The 20,966-nt window shown below is 45.6% G+C and overlaps 1 protein-coding gene across 1 annotated transcript in view; it reads right to left on the bottom strand.

The window, feature by feature from the left end:
* The window catches only part of LOC139265689 (glypican-4-like), a 193,151-nt gene that overhangs the window by 34,649 nt on the left and 137,536 nt on the right, over positions 1 to 20,966 (bottom strand). The window contains exons 4-6 of the mRNA XM_070882936.1: positions 19,174 to 19,304; positions 12,371 to 12,514; positions 5,700 to 5,833 (exon numbers count right to left, since the gene is read on the bottom strand). Coding sequence (XP_070739037.1) covers positions 5,700 to 5,833; positions 12,371 to 12,514; positions 19,174 to 19,304 — 409 coding nt within the window. The remainder of the gene's footprint in view (positions 1 to 5,699; positions 5,834 to 12,370; positions 12,515 to 19,173; positions 19,305 to 20,966) is intronic.

The following is a 20,966-nucleotide window of genomic DNA, read 5'->3' as shown; positions in this document are numbered from 1 at the left end:
GAAGAGCATGCCAGGAACAGCACATGCATACCTAAAAATGAGGTGCCAACTTGGTGAAGCTACAACACAGGACTACATGCATGCTAAGCAGCGGAAGCAGCATGTTGTAGACAGAGCTAAGTGATCCCACAATCAACGGATCAGGTCAAAGCTCTGCAGTCCTGCCACATCCGGTTGTGAATGGTGGTGGACAATTAAATATCTAATAGGAGGAGGAGGAGGCGGCTCCACAAATATCCTCATCCTTAATGAGGGCAGAGCCCAGCATGCGAGTGCAAAAGACAAGGCTGAAGCAATTGCAACCATCTTCAGCCAGATGTACCGATGGATGACCCATCTCGGGTTACTCCTGAGGCCCCCATCATCACAGAGTCTGTCTTCAGCCAAATCGATTGATTTCACATGATATCAAGAAATAGCTGAGTGCACTGGATACAGCAAGGCCTTGGGCCCTGACAGCGTCCCAGCTACAGTGCTGAAGACTTGCGCTCCAGAACTAGCTGCGCTTCTAGCCAAGCAATTCCAGTGCAGCTACAACACTGGTATCCATCCGACAAAATTGCCAGGTGTCCTGTCCACAAAAAGCAAACAAATCCATTCCAGCCAATTACCACCTCATCAGCCTACTCTCAATCATCAGCAAAATAAGAACATAAGAAATAGGAGCAGGAGTAGGCCATTCGGCCCCTCCTGCAGCGCCATTTAATACAATCATGACTGATCCGATCATGTACTCAGCTCCACTTCCCCGCCCACTCCCCATAACACATTATTCCCTTATCGGTTAAGAAACTGTCCATCTCTGTCTTAAACTTATTCAATGTCCCAGCTTCCACAGCTCTCAGAGGCAACAAATTCCACAGATTTACAACCCTCAGAGAAGAAATTGCTCCTCATCTCAGTTTTAAATGGGCGGCCCCTTATTCTAAGATTATGCCCCCTAGTTCTAGTCTCCCCTATCAGTGGAAACATCCTGTCTGTATCCACCTTGTCAAGCCCCCTCATAATCTTATACATTTCGATAAGATCACCGCTCCCCATAACCCTTTGCTCCCTTATAGCTCCAAAATCTGTCTATCTCCTCCTGAAATATATTCTGTCCCAGCCTCCACATTTCTCCTCATTTCAGTTTTAAATGGGTGGCCCCATATTCTGAGACTATGTCCCCTAGTTTTAGTTTTCCCTATGAGTGGAAACATCCTCTCTGCATCCACCTTGTCGAGCCCCCTCATTATCTTATATGTTTCAATAAGATCACCTCTCATTTTTCTGAACTCCAATGTGTATAGGCCCAACCTATCCTCATAAGTCAACCTCCTTATCTCCAGAATCAACCTAGTGAACCTTCTCTGAACAGCCTTCAATGCAAGTATATCCTTCCTTAAATACGGAGACCAAAACTGTAAGCAGTACTCCAGGTGTGGTCTCACCAATACCCTGTACAGTTGTAGTAGGACTTCTCTGCTTTTATACTCCATCCCCCTTGCAATAAAGGCCAACATTCCATTTGCCTTCCTGATCACTTGCTGTACCTGCATACAAACTTGTTGTGTTTCATGAACAAGGATCCCAGGTCCCTCTGTACTGCAGCACTTTGCAATTTTTCTCCATTTAAATTATAATTTGCTTTTCTATTATTTCCTCCAAAGTGGATAACCTCACATTTTCCCACATTATACTCCATCTGCCAATTTTTTGCCCAGTCACTTAGCCTGTTTATATCCCTTTGCAGATTGTTTGTGTCCTCCTCACAATTTGCTTTTCCACCCATCTTTGTATCATCAGCAAACTTGGCTACATTACACTCAGTCCCTTCATCCAAGTCATTAATATTGATTGTAAATAGTTGAGGGCCCAGCACTGATCCCTGCGGCACCGCACTGCTTGCCAACCGGAAAATGGCCCATTTATCCCGGTTCTCTGTTTTTCTGTTAATTAGCCAATCCTCTATGCATGTTAATATATTACCCCCAACCCCGTGAGCTTTTATCTTGTGCAGTAACTTCTTATGTAGCACCTTATTGAATGCCTTCTGGAAATCCAAATACACCACATCCACTAGTTTTCGCTTATCCACCCTGCTCATTACATCCTCAAAGAACTCCAGAAAATTTGTCAAACACGATTTCCCATTCATAAAACCATGCTGACTCCGCTTGATTGAACCATGCTTTTCCAAATGCCCCGCTACTGCTTCCTTAATAATGGACTCCAGCATTTTCCCGACAGTTTTGGTCCAAACATTAACAAAAGAGCTGAATTCCAGAGGTGAGGCGAGAGTGACTGCCCTTGACATCAAGGCAGCATTTGGGTGTTGTGTAATGAGAGAGGATTAATTAGCAATCTCGTTGTGCGAGGCCCCTTAGGGAAGAGTGACCATAATATGGTGGAATTCTGCATTAGGATGGAGAATGAAACAGTTAATTCAGAGACCATGGTCCAGAACTTAAAGAAGGGTAACTTTGAAGGTATGAGGCGTGAATTGGCTAGGATAGATTGGCGAATGATACTTAAGGGGTTGACTGTGGATGGGCAATGGCAGACATTTAGAGACCGCATGGATGAACTACAACATTCCTGTCTGGCGTAAAAATAAAAAAGGGAAGGTGGCTCAACCGTGGCTATCAAGGGAAATCAGGGATAGTATTAAAGCCAAGGAAGTGGCATACAAATTGGCCAGAAATAGCAGCGAATCCGGGGACTGGGAGAAATTTAGAACTCAGCAGAGGAGGACAAAGGGTTTGATTAGGGCAGGGAAAATGGAGTACGAGAAGAAGCTTGCAGGGAACATTAAGACGGATTGCAAAAGTTTCTATAGATATGTAAAGAGAAAAAGATTAGTAAAGACAAACGTAGGTCCCCTGCAGTCAGAATCAGTGGAAGTCATAACGGGGAACAAAGAAATGGCGGACCAATTGAACAAGTACTTTGGTTCGGTATTCACTAAGGAGGACACAAACAACCTTCCGGATATAAAAGGGGTCAGAGGGTCTAGTAAGGAGGAGGAACTGAGGGAAATCTTTATTAGTCGGGAAATTGTGTTGGGGAAATTGATGGGATTGAAGGCCGATAAATCCCCAGGGACTGATGGACTGCATCCCAGAGTACTTAAGGAGGTGGCCTTGGAAATAGCGGATGCATTGACAGTCATTTTCCAACATTCCATTGACTCTGGATCAGTTCCTATCGAGTGGAGGGTAGCCAATGTAACCCCACTTTTTAAAAAAGGAGGGAGAGAGAAAACAGGGAATTATAGCCGGACATCGGTAGTGGGTAAAATGATGGAATCAATTATTAAGGATGTCATAGCAGCGCATTTGGAAAGAAGTGACATGATAGGTCCAAGTCAGCATGGATTTGTGAAATCATGCTTGCCAAATCTTCTGGAATTTTTTGAGGATGTTTCCAGTAGAGTGGACAAGGGAGAACCAGTTGATGTGGTATATTTGGACTTTCAGAAGGCTTTCGACAAGGTCCCACACAAGAGATTAATGTGCAAAGTTAAAGCACATGGGATTGGGGGTAGTGTGCTGACATGGATTGAGAACTGGTTGTCAGACAGGAAGCAAAGAGTAGGAGTAAATGGGGATTTTTCAGAATGGCAGGCAGTGACTAGTGGGGTACCGCAAGGTTCTGTGCTGGGGCCCCAGCTGTTTACACTGTACATTAATGATTTAGACGAGGGGATTAAATGTAGTATCTCCAAATTTGCGGATGACACTAAGTTGGGTGGCAGTGTGAGGTGCAAGGAGGATGCTATGAGGCTGCAGAGCGAATTGGATAGGTTAGGTGAGTGGGCAAATGCATGGCAGATGAAGTATAATGTGGATAAATGTGAGGTTATCCACTTTGGTGGTGAAAAACAGAGAGACAGACTATTATCTGAATGGTGACAGATTAGGAAAAGGGGAGGTGCAACGAGACCTGGGTGTCATGGTATATCAGTCATTGAAGGTTGGCATGCAGGTACAGCAGGCGGTTAAGAAAGCAAATGGCATGTTGGCCTTCATAGCGAGGGGATTTGAGTACAGAGGCAGGGAGGATGTTGCTACAGTTGTACAGGGCCTTGGTGAGGCCACACCTGGAGTATTGTGTACAGTTTTGGTCTCCTAACCTGAGGAAGGACATTCTTGCTATTGAGGGAGTGCAGCGAAGATTCACCAGACTGATTCCCGGGATGGCGGGACTGACCTATCAAGAAAGACTGGATCAACTGGGCTTGTATTCACTGGAGTTCAGAAGAATGAGAGGGGACCTCATAGAAACGTTTAAAATTCTGATGGGTTTAGACAGGTTAGATGCAGGAAGAATGTTCCCAATGTTGGGGAAGTCCTGAACCAGGGGTCACAGTCTAAGGATAAGGGGTAAGCCATTTAGGACCGAGATGAGGAGAAACTTCTTCACCCAGAGAGTGGTGAACCTGTGGAATTCTCTACCACAGAAAGTTGTTGAGGCCAATTCACTAAATATATTCAAAAAGGAGTTAGATGAAGTCCTTACTACTAGGGGGATCAAGGGGTATGGCAAGAAAGCAGGAATGGGGTACTGAAGTTGCATGTTCAGCCATGAACTCATTGAATGGCGGTGCAGGCTCGAAGGGCCGAATGGCCTACTCCTGCACCTATTTTCTATGTTTCTATTTGACCGAGTGTGGCATCAAGGAGCCCCAGTAAAATTGAAGTCAATGGGAATCAGGGGGAAAACTCTCCACTGGCTGGAGTCATATCTAGCACAAAAGAAGATGGCTGTGGTGGTTGGAGGTCAATCATCTCAGCCCCAGGACATCACTGCAGGAGTTCCTCAGGGCAGTGTCCTTGGCCCAGCCATCTTCAGCTGCTTCATCAATGACCTTCCCTCCATCATAAGGTCAGAAGTGGGGATGTTCACTGATGATTGCACAGTGTTCAGTTCCATTCGCAACTCCTCAGATAATGAAGCAGTCCGTGCCCGAATGCAGGAAGCCCCATCCACCATCTTAAACATCCACTCCCTCCACCACTGGCGCACCGTGGCTGCAGTGTGCACCATCTACAAGATGCACTGCAGCAACTCACCAAGGCTGCTTCGGCAGCATCACCGAAACCCGCGACCTCTACCCCCTAGAGGGACAAGGGCAGCAGGCGCATGGGAACACCACTACTACCAAGTCGTGCACCAGCCTGACTGCGAAATATATCAGTTCTTTCATCGTCGCTGCGTCAAAATCGTGAAACTCACTCCCTAACAGCACTGTGGAGCGCCTTCACCATACGGACTGCAGCGGTTCAAGGCAGCGGCTCACCACCACCTTCATTAAGGCAATTAGGGATGGGCAATAAATGCCGGCCTTGCATCCTACAACTGAATTAGAAACCAATGTTATGGTCAGGTGGTGTAGTTCAGTACGGGTTGCAGTTGTGTGGTGGTGTTCAGTACGGGTTTATAGTGTTTTATCAGAGCACCAATCATTGAAAATTATACCTTCTGATTACATTCCTGGGGAAGTGAGAGAAAATAGGAGGCGTCGCTTAAACTTGATGTGCAAGGTGAGTTTTAGTGATGGAGTTCCATCGAAATTGATTCGGTGGTCAAAAACAGAAGACAACCAATCGCAGTCCTGATTGATTCTAACTTGTATCACATGGACTAGCTGAACACTGTATTGGGGCAATACATTTATAAATTGTTGCAAAATTGTAATGATTTGCCTGAATTCTCACCTGCTCTTGTCATTTCCATTCCAACACTCGTCTTGCTCAAGCACACTTGCTGAGCTGTTGTCACTGCACATGTTGTATGGGAGGGTCGACCAAAACTTCTTTGCCTTCTTAAGTTTTTGTTTTACATCCGTCACCTGAATTAGAAAGAAGTTCCCACATTTAAAACAAGACTGATCATTGGGTACTCCATGGTTTAATAAAAACCCATTCAATACAATGGTGCAAACACATCAGTTACATAGGGGCACGTTCTCTTTGGCCTTAGCATATGTGCTGACCCAGTGAATCACAATCTGTAAACCCTTCATCTAGCTCAGGAATACCCAAAGCAAATCACCTCAACTGGCTACCTAAATGGATGAGTAAAAAAACATAGAATAATCATCATGGGGGATTTCAACTACCCTGATATTAATTGGACAGAAGAGGTAGGTAAAGGGAATAAAGGAATGGAGTTCCTACAATGTGCACAGGACTCCTTTCTAACCCAAAAAGCCCAACAAGGGAGGATTTGCTATTGAACTTAGTAATGGGGAATGAACCAGAGCAGATAAGGGAAGTAAAAGTAGGGGAACATCTAGGCAATAGTGACCATAATACAATACGCTTTAAGATGATAACTGAGAAGACCAGGGTAATAGAGTGGAGAAAAGCTGATTGAGGGGCTGAGAATAGAACTTGGGAAAATAAAATGGGCAACAATATTGGCAAAAAACGATGTAAAACAGCAATGGGAAACATTTAAAACGATGTTCAACAGAGTGCAGGAACAATATATTCCGCTAAGAGGAAAGAACAAACTAAACACTAATGAGACTCCATGGATGAATAAAGCCATAAGGGAACAGTTGAGGGTAAGGAAAGAGGCATTCATTAAATACATAGACAGCAGGAGAGAGCATAATAAGGGAGAATACGAAAAAATTAGGAGAGAAGTCCAGAAAACAATTAGGAAGGCAAAGAGGAACTATGAAATTAAATTATCAAGGAACACAAAACAAAATAGTAAAATATCTTACAGGCACATCAATAAAAAGGTAGGTTGGGATGGGAATAGGGCCATTAAGGGATAAACAGGATAATACCACAGGTAACGATAGAGAGATGGCAGAAATAATTATTTTGCTTCATTACTTACCAGGGAGATAGAACAGGTGGACATGACATTGGACGATGAGATTGTAATAAAATAAGTACATTTAAAATAAAAAGAGGGGATACATTAAATAAACTAATAAAACTCAAAGAGGATAAAAACCCTGGTCCAGATGGATTACATTCACATTTTAAAAGAATCTAGGGAAGAGATAGCAGAGGCATTACTATACATAGAAACATAGAAAATAGGTGCAAGAGTAGGCCATTCAGCTCTTTGAGCCTGCACCACCATTCAATATGATCATGGCTGATCATGCAACTCCTGCCTTCTCTCCATACCTCCTGACCCTTAGCTGTAAGGGCCACATCCAACTCCCTTTTGAATATATCCAACGAACTGGACTCAACAATTTTCTGTGGTAGAGAATTCCATAGGTTCACAATTCTCTGGGTGACAAAGTTTCTCCTCATCTCGGTCCTATATGGCTTGCCCCTTATCCTTAGACTGTGACCCCTGGTTCTGGACTTCCCCAACATCGGGAACACTCTTCCTGCATACCTGCAGGACTGACATATGAGGAGAGACTGGATCGATTGGGCCTGTATTCACTGGAGTTTAGAAGGATGAGAGGAGATCTCATAGAAACATATACAATTCTGATGGGACTGGACAGGTTAGATGCAGGAAGAATGTTCCCGATGTTGGGGAAGTCTCGAACCAGGGGACATAGTCTTAGGATAAGGGGCAAGCCATTTAGGACTGAGATGAGGAGGAACTTCTTCACTTAGAGAGTTGTTAACCTATGGAATTCCCTACCTCAAAGTTGTTGATGCCAGTTCATTGGATATATTCAAGAGGGAGTTAGATATGGTCCTTGCGGCTAAGGGGATCAAGGGGTATGGAGAGAAAGCAGGAACGGGGTACTGAAGGAATGATCAGCCATGATCTTATTGAATGGTTGTGCAGGCTCGAAAGGTCGGATGGCCTATTCCTGCACCTATTTTCTATGTTTCTGTCCAATCCTGTCAGAATTTTATATGCTTCTATGAGATCCCCTCTCATTCTTCTAAATTCCAGTGAATATAAGCCTAGTCGATCGAGTCGTACTTCATATGTCAATCCTGGGAACCAGTCTGGTGAACCTTCGCTGCACTCCCTCAATAGCAAGAATGTCCTTCCTCAGATTAGGAGACCAAAAATGCACACAATACTCACAGTGTGGTCTCACCAAGGCCTTGTACAACTGCAGCAAGACCTTCCTGCTCCTATACTCAAATCCTCTCGCTATGAAGGCCAACATGCCATTTACTTTCTTTACTGCCTGCTGTACCTGCATGCCAACTTTCAATGACTGGTGTACCATGACACCCAGATCTTGTTGAACCTCCCCTTTTACTAATCTGTCACCATTCAGATAATAATCTGCCTTCCTGTTTTTGCCACCAAAGTGGATAATCTCACATTTATCGACATTATACTGCATCTGCCATGCATTTGCCCACTCACCTAACCTGTCCAAGTCACCCTGCAGCCTCTTAGCATCCTCCTTACAGCTCACACTGCCACCTAGCTGAGTGTCATCTGCAAACTTGAAGATATTACATTCAATTCCTTCGTTTACATCATTAATATATATTGTAAATAGCTGGGGTTCCAGCACTGAACCTTGCGGTACCCCACTAGTCACTACCTGCCATTCTGAAAAGGACCCGTTTATTCCCACTCTTTGCTTCCTGCCTGCCAACCAGTTCTCTATCCACGTCAATACATTATCCCCAATACCATGTGCCTTATTTTTGCATACTAATCTCTTGTGGGGGGCCTTGTCAAAAGCCTTTTGAAAGTCCAAATACACCACATTCACTGGTTCTCCTTTATCCACTCTGCTAGTTACATCCTCAAAAAATTCTAGAAGATTTTGTCAAGCATGATTTCACTTTCATAAATCCATGCTGACTTGGACCGATTCTGTCACTGCTTTCCAAATGCGCTGCTATTTCCTCTTTAATAATTGATTCCAGCATTTTCCCCACGACCGATGTCAGGCTAACCGGTCTATAATTCCCTGTTTTCTCTCTCCCTCCTTTTTTCAAAAGTGGGGTTACATTAGTGACCCTCCAATCCATAGGAACTGATCCAGAGTCGATAAGACTGTTGGAAAATGATCACCAATGCATCTACTATTCCTTGGGCCACTTCCTTAAGTACTCTGGGATGCAGACTATCAGGCCCTGGGGATTTATCGGTCTTCAATCCCATTAATTTCCCCAACACTATTTCCTGACTAATAAGGATTTCCCTCAGTTCCTCCTTCTCGCTAGACCCTCGGTCCCCTAGTATTTTCGGGAGGTTATTTGTGTCTTCCTTAGTGAAGACAGAACCAAAGTATTTATTCAATTGGTCTGCCATTTCCCTGTTCCCCATTATAAATTCACCTGATTCTGACTGCAAGGGACCTACATTAGTCTTCACTAATCTTTTTCTCTTCACATATCTATAGAAGCTTTTGAAGTCAGTTTTTATGTTCCCAGCAAGCTTCCTCTCATACTCTATTTTCTCCCTCCTAATTAAACCCTTTGTCCTCCTCTGCTGAATTCTAAATTTCTCCCAGTCCTCAGGTTTGCTGCCTTTTCTGGCCAATTTATATGCCTCTTCCTTGGATTCAACACCATCCCTAATTTCCCTTGTTAGCCACAGTTGAGCCACCTTCCCTGTTTTATTTTTACGCCAGACAGGGATGTACAATTGTTGAAGTTCATCCATGTGATCGTATTTAATAATGTTTGAAAAAGCTGCAGTGCCAGAGGACTGGCTGATAGCAAACGTGATACCTATATTTAAGGGGGTAGAACATGTTCAGGGAATTATAGACCAGTCAGCTTAACATCGGTGGTAAGAAAAATAATGGAATCCTTACTAAAGGAGAAAATAGAACTTCTAGAAACCAAAAATATAATAATGAATAGTCAGCATGGATTTCAAAAGGGAAAGTCTTGCTTGACCAACCTTATTGAATTTTTTGAACAGGTAACAGAGAAAGTAGACAATGGTAATGCAGTAGATGTAATTTAGCTAGATTTTCAAAAGGTCTTCGGCAAGGTACGCATAATAGACTGATGAACGAGGTCAGAGAATGCAGAGTCAGAGGACAAGTAGCAGAATGGATCGCTAGCTGGCTTCAAGACAGAAAGCAGAGAGTTGGGGTAAAGGGCAGCTATTCACAGTGGCAGAAGGTGGGTAGTGGTGTTTCACAAGGATCAGCGCTGGGACCACTGTTCACAACTTATATTAAGGATTTTGGGCCTGACTTTGATGAAGGCCCCCACCCGTCCATGTGCCACCCAAAGGACCGCCAATGGCTGCCGAGGTACCTGACGGTACTTTGGGCTGGGTTTTCTCAAACAAGGTCCCTCGAAGGTTGGCGGGCAGCAAATGAGGGACTTACGCCGCCAACTTGGGCGGCAGCCGGTGGGAGCACTCATTCTCGGCGGCAAAGGCGCTTGACACCCAAGTGCCGCTGAGGATGGAGTCGGGCCCACGGAGGGTTGAAGGCCTGCAAAGAAAAAGCATTAAAAAAAACCATCGGAACACCTTCAGGGGACCCCATAAGGGCAAGTCCCTGGAAAGAAAAAAAATTAAACCATGTCTACTCACCTTTTTCTTCAGCTCTTAAGACCTACCGTCGGGGACAGGTTGGCCTCCTCGCAGCGGTCCACCCCCTTTCTGGCGGCGACTCCCGCCCGCATGAATACGGCATCTCGGCAGACGGGAGTCCACATACGCCACTCGGCCGTTCGCTGACGTCAGTGGGCAGTTCCCGGTGGCTCTCCCCTCCCACCCAGTCCAGCCAAATCGAAAGTGCCACTGGGCGGAACCCGAAGAGGAATGTCAGCGGCAGTTTCGGGCCTTTAGTCTTTGGAATCAAAAACTCAATTTCTACATTTACGGATGACACCAAATTGGGGGGAGTAGTCAATACTGAGTAGGACTGCAACAAATTACAGGAGGACATTAATAAACTTGCAGAATGGGCATATAATTGGCAAAGGAAGTTCAACACAGATAAATGCAAGGTATTTCACTTTGGTCGGAAGAATAGGAAGGTCACATTACTTGAAGAATGGGTAGAGGAACAAAGGGATCTCGGAGTACAAATACACAAATCACTAAAGGTTGTGACACAGGTTAGCAAGACCGTAAAAAAGCAAAGGAAACACTAAGGTTTATTTCTAGAGGTATAGAATTGAAAAGTAGAGAAGTTATACTAAACCTGTATCGAACCTTGGTTAGACCACACTTGGAATACTGCGTACAATTCTGGTCGCCATATTATAAAAAGGATTTAGAGGCACTGGATGAGCAGAAATTTTCTCCAATTGAATATTGGGAAGATAGAAGCGAGGCGATGCTTAATTGGAAGTCAATGTAGGTCAGTGAGCACAGGGGTGGTGGATGAGCAGGACTTGGTGTGAGCCTGTTCTGCCATTCCATAAGATCATGGCTAATCTTTGACCTCAACTCCACTTTCCCGCCCGATCTTCATATCTTAGAGTCCAAAAATCTAGCGATCTCAGCCTTGAAAATACTCAACAATTCCAACAGCCACAGCGAATTGCAAAGATTCACAACCCCGAGTGAAAAAATTCCTTCTCACCTTAGTCTTAAATGGCTGACCCCTTATCTTGAGACTACGCCCCCTAGTTTCAGACTCTTCAGCCAGGAGAAACAGCCTCTCAGCATCTACCCTATCAATCCCCTTCAGAATATTGTGTTTCAATGAGATCACCGCTCATTCTTCTAAACTCCAGAGAGTATCGGCCCAATCTACTCAATCTCTCCTCATAGGAAAATCTCTCATCCCAGGAATTAATCTAGCGAACCTTCGTTGCACTGCCTCCAAGGCAAGTATGTCCTTCCTCAGATAACAATACCAAAACTGTGCACAGTATTCCAAGTGTGGTGTCACCAAAGCTCTGTAAAATTGTAGCAAGTCTTCTTTACTCTTGTACTCCAACCCCTTTGCAATAAAGGACATGCCATTTGCCTTCGTATTGCTTGCTAACTCTGTGTTTCCTGTAATAGGACATCTAACATCAATATTTAATAGTTTCTCATCATCTAAAAAATATTCTGTTTTTCTATTCTTCCTACCAGTGAATAACCTCACATTTCCCCACATTATACTTACCCCAATCCCAAGAGCCCTTATCTCGTAACAGTCTTATGTGGCACCTTATCAAATGCCTTTTGGAAATCCAAATATACTACATCCACTGGTTCCCTGCTGATTACATCCTCAAAAAACTCTAATAAATTTGTTAAACATGATTTCCTTTTCATAAAACCATGTTGACTATGCCTAATCATATTATTTTCTAAGTGCCATGTTATCACTTAATAATGGATTCCAACATTTTCCCCACGACTGAGGTCAGGCTAACTGGCATGTTTTCTTTCTCCCTCCTTTCTTGAATACGGGTGTTATGGCTTGGGTACAGCTTTGTTCATTAGACACAGGAGTCTCTTGCTTGGTGTGACTACAATGGCATCTAATCAATGCTCAGGCACTTACCAGTCTGTCGAGGCTCGTGCCAGCTGCTGTTGTAGGATGCTCCTCAGGACTATAGGGTCTGAACCTGGCATTAAACCCATCCGACACAGATCGAGCTGAGCGACTCACTGACAGGGGCTTGGGTTTACCACAGCCTTGAAATGCCTGGAGGGGAATAAAATTAATAACCTCACACACACACACCAGGATATTACACAATATATTCATTGGAACGGGTTTCTTCATTTTAAAAATAAAGTTCATCATTCACATACAGAGTAGGACCAGTGTCTAAAGATGGAAAACAGAGTGGGCAAGCTTTGTACTGATACAGGAGGCCTGAAAGTTGTGACACGTACACAGCAAGGCCCAAAATCAAACCATGGCCCTGTGTTAAGAAATACCTAATGAAGAAGGGGGAGAGTTAGGTATGTTCAGGAATCTACATTTGAGGAAGGGAGAGTATATTAATAAGGTATGCTATATAAGATTCCACAATAGGGAAATAGGGAATGGACCCATAATGGTTACCTGTGATCTGATGTTAGAACTTTAGTTTGCATTAAGACCCAAGTCCGAACAACGGAATGACAAACGGACGTTTTACAACTGCAGCCCAGGGCGATTCTTGGCATTTACACGATGAGGTGACAAGACTTGCATTTACAAAAAAAACCTGCACATTTCAGAATCTTTCCAAAACTTTTCATGTACACAATGGCCCCGAACTTGGTGGACTCACCGCCCACTGTCACCGAGTTTTCTGGGTGGTCTCCCCTTGGTGCCAGTTTGGTGAAGGTCTCCCACCGGTGGGGAGGGAGACCGCTGGAAACCGCCCGCGAGCATGCAACTGACGCAAGTGTCCTCCCGCCCTCCGAGCTGCCAGTTTGCTGTGGGTGGGAGTTGGTGGCAGCAGGGGGTGGGGGGAAGAACTGCCGTGTGGAGACAGGTCTAACCTCAACAGTAAGTATGAAGACCTGCGAAAAAAGGTTAGTAAACTTATTTTCCTTATTTTTGTTTTTACAGTGATTCAGGTGGATGGGGTCCCCTGAAGGTTTTCCAGTGGTTTTTTTTGTGTAAATTTTTATTTTTATGTATTCCCCCCCCCCCCCCCCGGTCCCGACTCAATCCTCGGCGGTACTTTGCCCAGGAATGTATTTGCCGCCGAGATTGGGAGCTCCTGCCCACTGCCGCCCAGATTTGAAGCGCAAGTCGTTTTTTTGCCGCCAGGCGGTCATTCCAGGACTTTTTAACGAAACTCCTGCTCAAAGTACCATCAGGTCTCTCGGCAGTCCTTTGGCACTTGGCACTTAGCTTCCACCAAGTTAAGGCCCAATGAATACAAACTCAAGTGGAGTGAATGTTGCGTACACAAATGTCACAGTGCATGTAGCAAAATCTCAAAGCAGTTATATGAAGAATTATTGTCTTATACTAATTCACAGGATGTGGGCATCGCTGGCAAGGCCAGCATTTATTGCCCATCCCTAATTGCCCTCGAGAAGGTGGTGGAAAGACGCCATCTTGAACCGCTGCAGTCCGTGTGTTGAAGGTACTCCCACAGTGCTGTTAGGGAGGGAGTTCCATCATTTTGACCCAGTGACAATGGAGGAACAGTGCTATATTGTCAGATGGTGTGTGACTTGGAGGGGAAGTTGCAGGTGATGGTGCTCCCATGCACCTGCTGCCCTCGTCCTTCTAGGTGGTAGAAGATTATGGAGGTGCTGTCGAAGAAGTCTTGGCGAGTTGCTGCAGTGCATCTTGTAGATGGTACACACTGCAGCCACGGTGCGTCGGTGGTGGAGGGAGTGAATGTTGAAGGTGGTGGATGGGGTGCCGATCAAGCGGGCTGCTTTGTCCTGGATGGTGCCGCGCTTCTTGAGTGTTGTTGGAGCTACATCCATCCAGGCAAGTGGAGTATTCCATCACTCCTGACTTGTGCCTCGTAGGTAGTGGAAAGGCTTTGTGGAGTCAGATGAGTCACCCACTGCAGAATACTCCGCCTCTGACCTGCTCTTGTAGCCACAAGTATTTGTGTGGCTGTCAAGGGGAGGTCGTTAGACTCTCGCTTGTTGGAGATAGTCATTGCCTGGCACTTGTGTGGTGTGACTGTTGCTTGCTACCTATCAGCCCAAGCCTGAATATTGTCCAGGTCTTGCTGCAGTCATCAGCGAATATCTCTACTTCTGACGTTATGAAGGAGGAAAGGTCATTGATGAAGCAGCTGAAGATGGTTGGGCCGAGGGCACTGTCCTAAGGAACTTCTGTAACTATGTCCTTTGGCTGAGATGCCTGGCCTCCAACAATTATCTTCCTTTGTGCTAGGTATAACTCCAGCCAGCGGAGAGTTTTTCCCCCCATTGACTTCAGTTTTACTGGGGCTCCTTGATGCCACACTCTGTCAAACGCTGCCTTGATGTCAAGTGCAATTCAGCTCTTTTGTTCATGTTTGGACTGAGGCTGTAATGAGGTCTGGAGTCGAGTGGCCCTGGAGGAACCCAAACGGAGCATTGGTGAGCATGTTATTGGTGAGAAAGTGCCGCTTGATAGCACTGTCGACGACATTTTCCATCCAAATTGCTGATGATTGAGAGTAGACTGATGTGGTGGTAATTGGCCGGATTGGACTTGTCCTGCTTTTTGTGGACAGGACATACCTGGACAATTTTCTACTGTCGGGTAGATGCCAGTGTTGTAGCTGCACTAGAACAGCTTGGCTAGAGGCGTGGCTAGTTCTGGAGCACGTCTTCAGCACGACAGCTGGGATGTCGTCGTGACCCATAGACCCGGAGAACTATAGGCCCATTAGTTTTGTAATAGGTTAGATACTGGAAGGAATCATTAGGGATGCAATGTATAAATATTTGGATAGAGAGGAACATTATGGCTTCATAAAAATCTAATTGTACTTTTTGAAGAAGTTACAAAGTTGGTGGATGAGGGAAGTCCAGTAGACATTGTTTACTTAGATTTCCAAAAAGCTCGGTACTGCACAATAGGTTTCTCTAGAAGATCGAAGCCTCTGGTATTAGTGATAATATATTGAGCTAGATTCAGAACTGGCTGGCAGGATGTAGGCAAAAAATAGTCATAGATGGATGCGGATCTGTTTGGAGACCGGTAACCAGTGGTGTCCCGCAGCGATCAATGTTGGGACCGATGCTCTTTACTGTTTTTATTAATGATCTGGATATAGGTGTTGGGGGCACAATCTGTGATTTTGCAAATGATACCAAGATCTGAGAGAGTTAGCTGCAGATGCTTGACTGCTTCTGGCCGATCTTAATGTGTTGGGAAATTGGGCTCAAGACTGAAAAATGATGTATAACTTAGTTAAGTGCTGTGTTATGAATGTGGACAGGGCAAATGCTCAACATTCATACACCCTCCTGGGAAAGGCATTAAAGATGGTGATGGTAGAAAGAGATTTGGGCATTCCAGTGCATACATCCTTAAAAAAGACTTGCATTTATATAGCACCTTTCACAACCACTGGACGTCTCAAAGCACTTTACAGCCAATGAAGTACTTTTTGGAGTGTAGTCACTGTTGTAAATGCCATGCAGCGATAGCTAAAGCAAACAGGGTGTTGGGTGTATCCGTAGGACAATTGAGTACAAGACGAGGCGTAGTGTTTTGTCCTTGTACAAGACCTTAGTCAGGCCGCACTTGGAACACTGGGTCCAGTTTTGGTCTCCTCACATGGTGGGTGATATTGAGGCTCTGGAAGGGTGCAGAGGAGGGCCACGAGACTAATTCCAAGTCTAAAGCATCTTAATTAGCAAGATAGGCGAAATGGGTTGGGACTCTGCACCTTAGACTTGGGGTGGAGGAATCTGATTGAGGTTTATAAAATAATGAAGGGAATAGATTGTGCTCCAGCTGACCGTCTATTTCAATTAAATAGGTTAGGCAGGACCAGGGAGCAATGCTAGATGTCAGGAGGAGATTAGTAGACCTCTGGAATAGGCTGCCGTCTTGTGTAGTGGACGCAGACTCACTGAATTCCTTCAAGCGAGAGCTGGAGCTGTTTCTGGCTGGGTGGAGATCACCTTTTACAGAAGGGAATTCCGGGCCAGAATAATCTCCTAGACTAGCTTCAATTACCTAGATGAATTGGAGAGGAATTTCACATATTTTTTTCTGTTTTTAATCTTTTTTTTGCTCTCCCAGGAGATCACATGGTTTGGGGTGGGGTGGAGTGTATATGTTGTAATACACAAGGTACCGCAATTGTGGGGGACAGGCTGGATGGAGCAGATGGCCTTTACCCGTCTGTCATTGTTCGTATGTTCGTAGTCTTTGCCGTATCCAGTGTGCTCAGCCGTTTCTTGAAATCACGTGGAGTGAATCAAATTGGCTGGTGACTGGCTTCTGTGTAACACCTGAAGGCAAAATAAATACAGGCCTATGGGAAAGCACGGGAGTGGGACTAATTGGATAGCTCTACCAAAGAGCCAGCACAAGCACGATGGGCCGAATGGCTTCCTTCTGTGCTGTAACATTGCCTATTCTAAGGGGCCGAAATTGCCCCTTTCTATAAGAACCGTACCTTGAGGCGCCCTCGGGTCGGTAAGGACTCACTGCCGAGTTGGCGCCGACATAAAATAAATTGTCCCCCATTTTTTTGCCTGCGGTGATCGTCACTGTGCTGCCCGTGTAGCCGCCCTGTAGGGCACGCGCCAATCCGCGTGGGAAGTTGCCCCGCGGAAGCAGAGTGTCTGCTGGTTGGTGCCCCCGACAGCTTTCCCCGGCAGGAAGCTGTGTGTGCCTCAGAGGCGCGTCCGCCCTTAAAGGGGAGGCGCTCTGCCCCAGCTGCCATTTTAATTTAATCATCGGCCAGCTCCGAGGTCAGCCTGACAATGGTACCCACGGGTTCGGCCGGGCCACCAACAGGCTGGCCCGACTGAAACCCTCCCTTGTGGCCCAGTGGACCTAACTAAAATATATGCAGAGTTTCCAGCGCCCTTCCCATGTAACTGAAGGGGAGAGATGTTGTGAACTGTCAGCATGGCACTGATGACTGGGAGGGCGGTCGACCTGCCAAAACCGCACTTCTGCCCCACTGCCGCCCGCAACACCACCCCGCTGCAAAATAAAAATTAGTGCTCAATATCGGTCAAGTCTCTGCCCCATGGATTGGGGTGGAGAAAAACATTAAAAATCGGTAAGTGTGCCCCGTTTGGGGCGGAGGGCAATTTCGGCCCCTAAGTATTTATCCAATTCCCTTTTTAAAATTACTTTCGGGCAGGGCGTTCCAGGTCACAACAACATGCTGCGTAAAAAAAAGTTTCCTCATGTTGCCTCTGGTTCTTTTGCCAATCACTTTAAATCTGTGTCTCTGGTTACTGACCCTTCTGCCACTGGAAACAGTTTCTCTCTATCTACTCTATTAAAAACACTCAGGATTTTGAACACCTCTAGCAAATCTCCTCTTAACTCTCTGCTCTAAGGAGAACAATCCCAGCTTCTCCATGTAACTGAAGTCTCTCATCCCTGGTACCATTCTAGCAAATCTCTTCTGCACCCTCTCCAAGGCCTCAACATCCATCCTAGTGTTGTGCCCAGAATTGGCCTCATTCCTCCAGCTGAGGCCTATCCAGTGATTTATAAAGGTTTAGCATATCTTCCTTGTTTTTGTACTTTATTCCTCTATTCCAAGGATCCCAAATGCTTTTTTTAAACAACCTACTCGTTGTCCTGCCACCTACAAAGATTTGTGTACGTACATCCCCAGGTCCCTCTGTTCCTGCACCCTCTTTAAAATTGTACCATTTAGTTTATATTGTGTATTCTCACTGTACCTACCAAAATAAATCACATCACACTTCTGTATTAAATTTAATCTGAAATGTGTCTGCCCATTTCACCAGTCTACATCTTCCTGAAGTCTGTTACTATCGCCCTCATTGTTTACAACATTTGAGTTTCGTGTCATCTGTTAACTTTGAAATTATGCCCTGTTTACCCAAGTCCAGGTCATTAATATACATCAAAAGGAGCAGTGGTCCCAACTGACCCCTGGGGAACAGCACTGCATGCTTCCCTCCAGCCCGATAAACAACCGTTCACTATTACTCTCTGCTTTCTGTCCCTTAGCCAATTTTGTATCCATAATGCCACTCTCTTTTTAATCCCACAAGCTTCAATTTTGCTAACAAGTCCATTATGTGGTACTTTATCAAACTCCTTTTAAAAGTCCTTATACACATCAACTACACTACACTCATCAACTTTCTCCATTACTTCATCAAAGAACTTGATCAAGTTAGTCAAACACTATTTGCTTTTAACAAATCAGTGCTGACTTTCATTTATTATCCCATACTTGTCCAAATGCCAATTAATTTTGTCCTGGATTATTGTTTCTAAAATTTCCTACCACCGACATTAAGCTGACTGGCCTGTAGTTGCCGGGTTTATCCCTCTCCAGTCCTCTGGCACTTGCAATCCTCCAGTCCTCTGGCACCAACCCATATCGACGGGGATTGCAATTTCCACCCTTACTTCTCTTCATAACCTTGGATGCATTCCATTCGGACCAGCTTGAATGTTCTTCTTTGGCCCAGGTACCAACATTTAACAGTTAATGACCCAGGTACCAACATTTAACAATGAACTGTGCTTGTATAATTTTTTTTTTTAAACTTCAAATGTTCAAATACTTTTAACAAAATACAAAGAGAATGATTGCCCTGGAAAGGCTGGTGCTTTTGTGGAGCTGAGCTTGTTGGGTGTTACATGGGTAGTAGAACAGGGTGAAATGCACAATTCTGAAAATCCCCCGGTTTAATGGGAAAGCAGACACCAAATCATGAACGTACCTTTTCAGAGACCTGCATGCTGTTCTCCTGCATGTTCATGATTGCATCAGAAATCTTGACATCAATGGGCTCCATGACTGATTCAATGTTGAACGGTCCGTCCAACCTCTCTGCAACCATCAACATTGCATCTGTAAAAAGAAATGGGAAGTACAGGAAATCGCCACACATTTCAACAACAGGACATTCTGAGGGAGAGGGTGAACATCCAGAGGCCATGGTCCATATCGGGACCAATGACAGATAGAAAGAAGGATGAGGTCCTGCAGGCAGATTTTAGGGAGCTAGGAAAAAGAATAATAAGCAGGACCTGAGAAGGTAGTAATCTCCAGATTACTCCTGGTGCCATGAGCTAGTGAGTGCAGTAATAGGTGGATAGAGCAGATGAATGCGTGGCTGGTGAGATGGCTTTAGATTCCTGGGGCATGGGACCGCTTCTGGGGGAGGTGGGACCTGGACAGGCCGGACAGATTGCACCTGAACAGAGCCGGGACCAATATCCTCGCCGGGGGGGGGGGGGGGGGAAGTTCTGGGTGCTGTACTGGAGGGTGTAAATTAATTTAGCAAGGGGATGGGCACCAGGATGTAGCATTAGAAAGGAGAAACAAGGCGCACAAAGGATTGGGAGAGACAGATACTACGAGAGTAAGAAAGGATGAGTTTATTCGCAACAACAAAAGCTTTGATTGGTCCACTTGGATGACAAGTCCTGATTGCTGATTGGTCCCCTTGGGAGGACAAGACACACCCAGCAGTTTTTCTGGAATGTGTAATTAGATCCTCCCTGCCTACGTAGTTAGTGCCTTTGCAAAGTGTAATTCGATCCATTCTGACTGCCTACTCCAGACAGAACAGAGCTCACTTGCAACAGACAGCGCTCACCCTCGCAGGTTAAAACCTTCTCCTACCTACAAACAAGTTCCTGATGATCTCTCCTAACCCCGCCCAAGTTCCTGATCTCCTCTCCTAACCCCGCCCAAGTTCCTGATCTCCTCTCCTAACCCCGCCCAAGTTCCTGATCTCCTCTTCTAACCCCGCCCAAGTTCCTGATCTCCTCTCCTAACCCCGCCCATGTTCCTGATCTCCTCCCCCCGCCCATGTTCCTGACCTCCTCCCCCACCCCCCCCATGTTCCTGACCTCCTCCCCCGCCCATGTTGCTGATGACCTCCCCCAAAGTTTCTGATATTCTGCCCCCGTCCAAATGCCTGACATTCTCCCTCACCCACCAGTATCCTGACCTTCTCCCCCTGCCCAACTTCCACCCCCCGGATTCATGACCTCCTCCCAGCAACAAGTTCCTGACCTTAAACCCCGCCCCCCCCCCCCCATAGATGGGGCACTGTGTGTGGGTCACAGATTGTTTACAGGTTCTATGAAGTCAATAGTGACAGTGTCGCAACTTCCAGATTTCGTCCAGTCCGATGATGTCACTTGTCACACATGCACCGAGCTTGTCGAGAAATCAACCAGGTCAACAGAGAACGTGGTGCAGTGTCAAGGGCGTGGAGTTGGAAGAACGTGATCCGTATAACTATCTGGATCTCTCTACCCCTCCGATTCTCTCTCTTTCTCTCTCCCCGCCTCCGATCCTGCCCACCCCCACATCTCTCTCCATCCCCCTCCCCCCCCATCCGATTTCTTCGCTTTCCTCTCTCCGATTCCCTCTCTCTCCTCCACCCTCTCTCCAATTCTCTTCCCCTGCACCACAGCCAGCAAAGATCCAGTGACGGGCCTTCTCCCCTGGAGCTGAATAAAGCATGACCCACGCTGCACTGCATGCCGCAACTGCGGG

This window comes from Pristiophorus japonicus, chromosome 6 (assembly GCF_044704955.1).
Source record: "Pristiophorus japonicus isolate sPriJap1 chromosome 6, sPriJap1.hap1, whole genome shotgun sequence".
NCBI lineage: Eukaryota > Metazoa > Chordata > Chondrichthyes > Pristiophoridae > Pristiophorus > Pristiophorus japonicus.
This window is presented reverse-complemented; position numbering and strand designations above follow the sequence as displayed.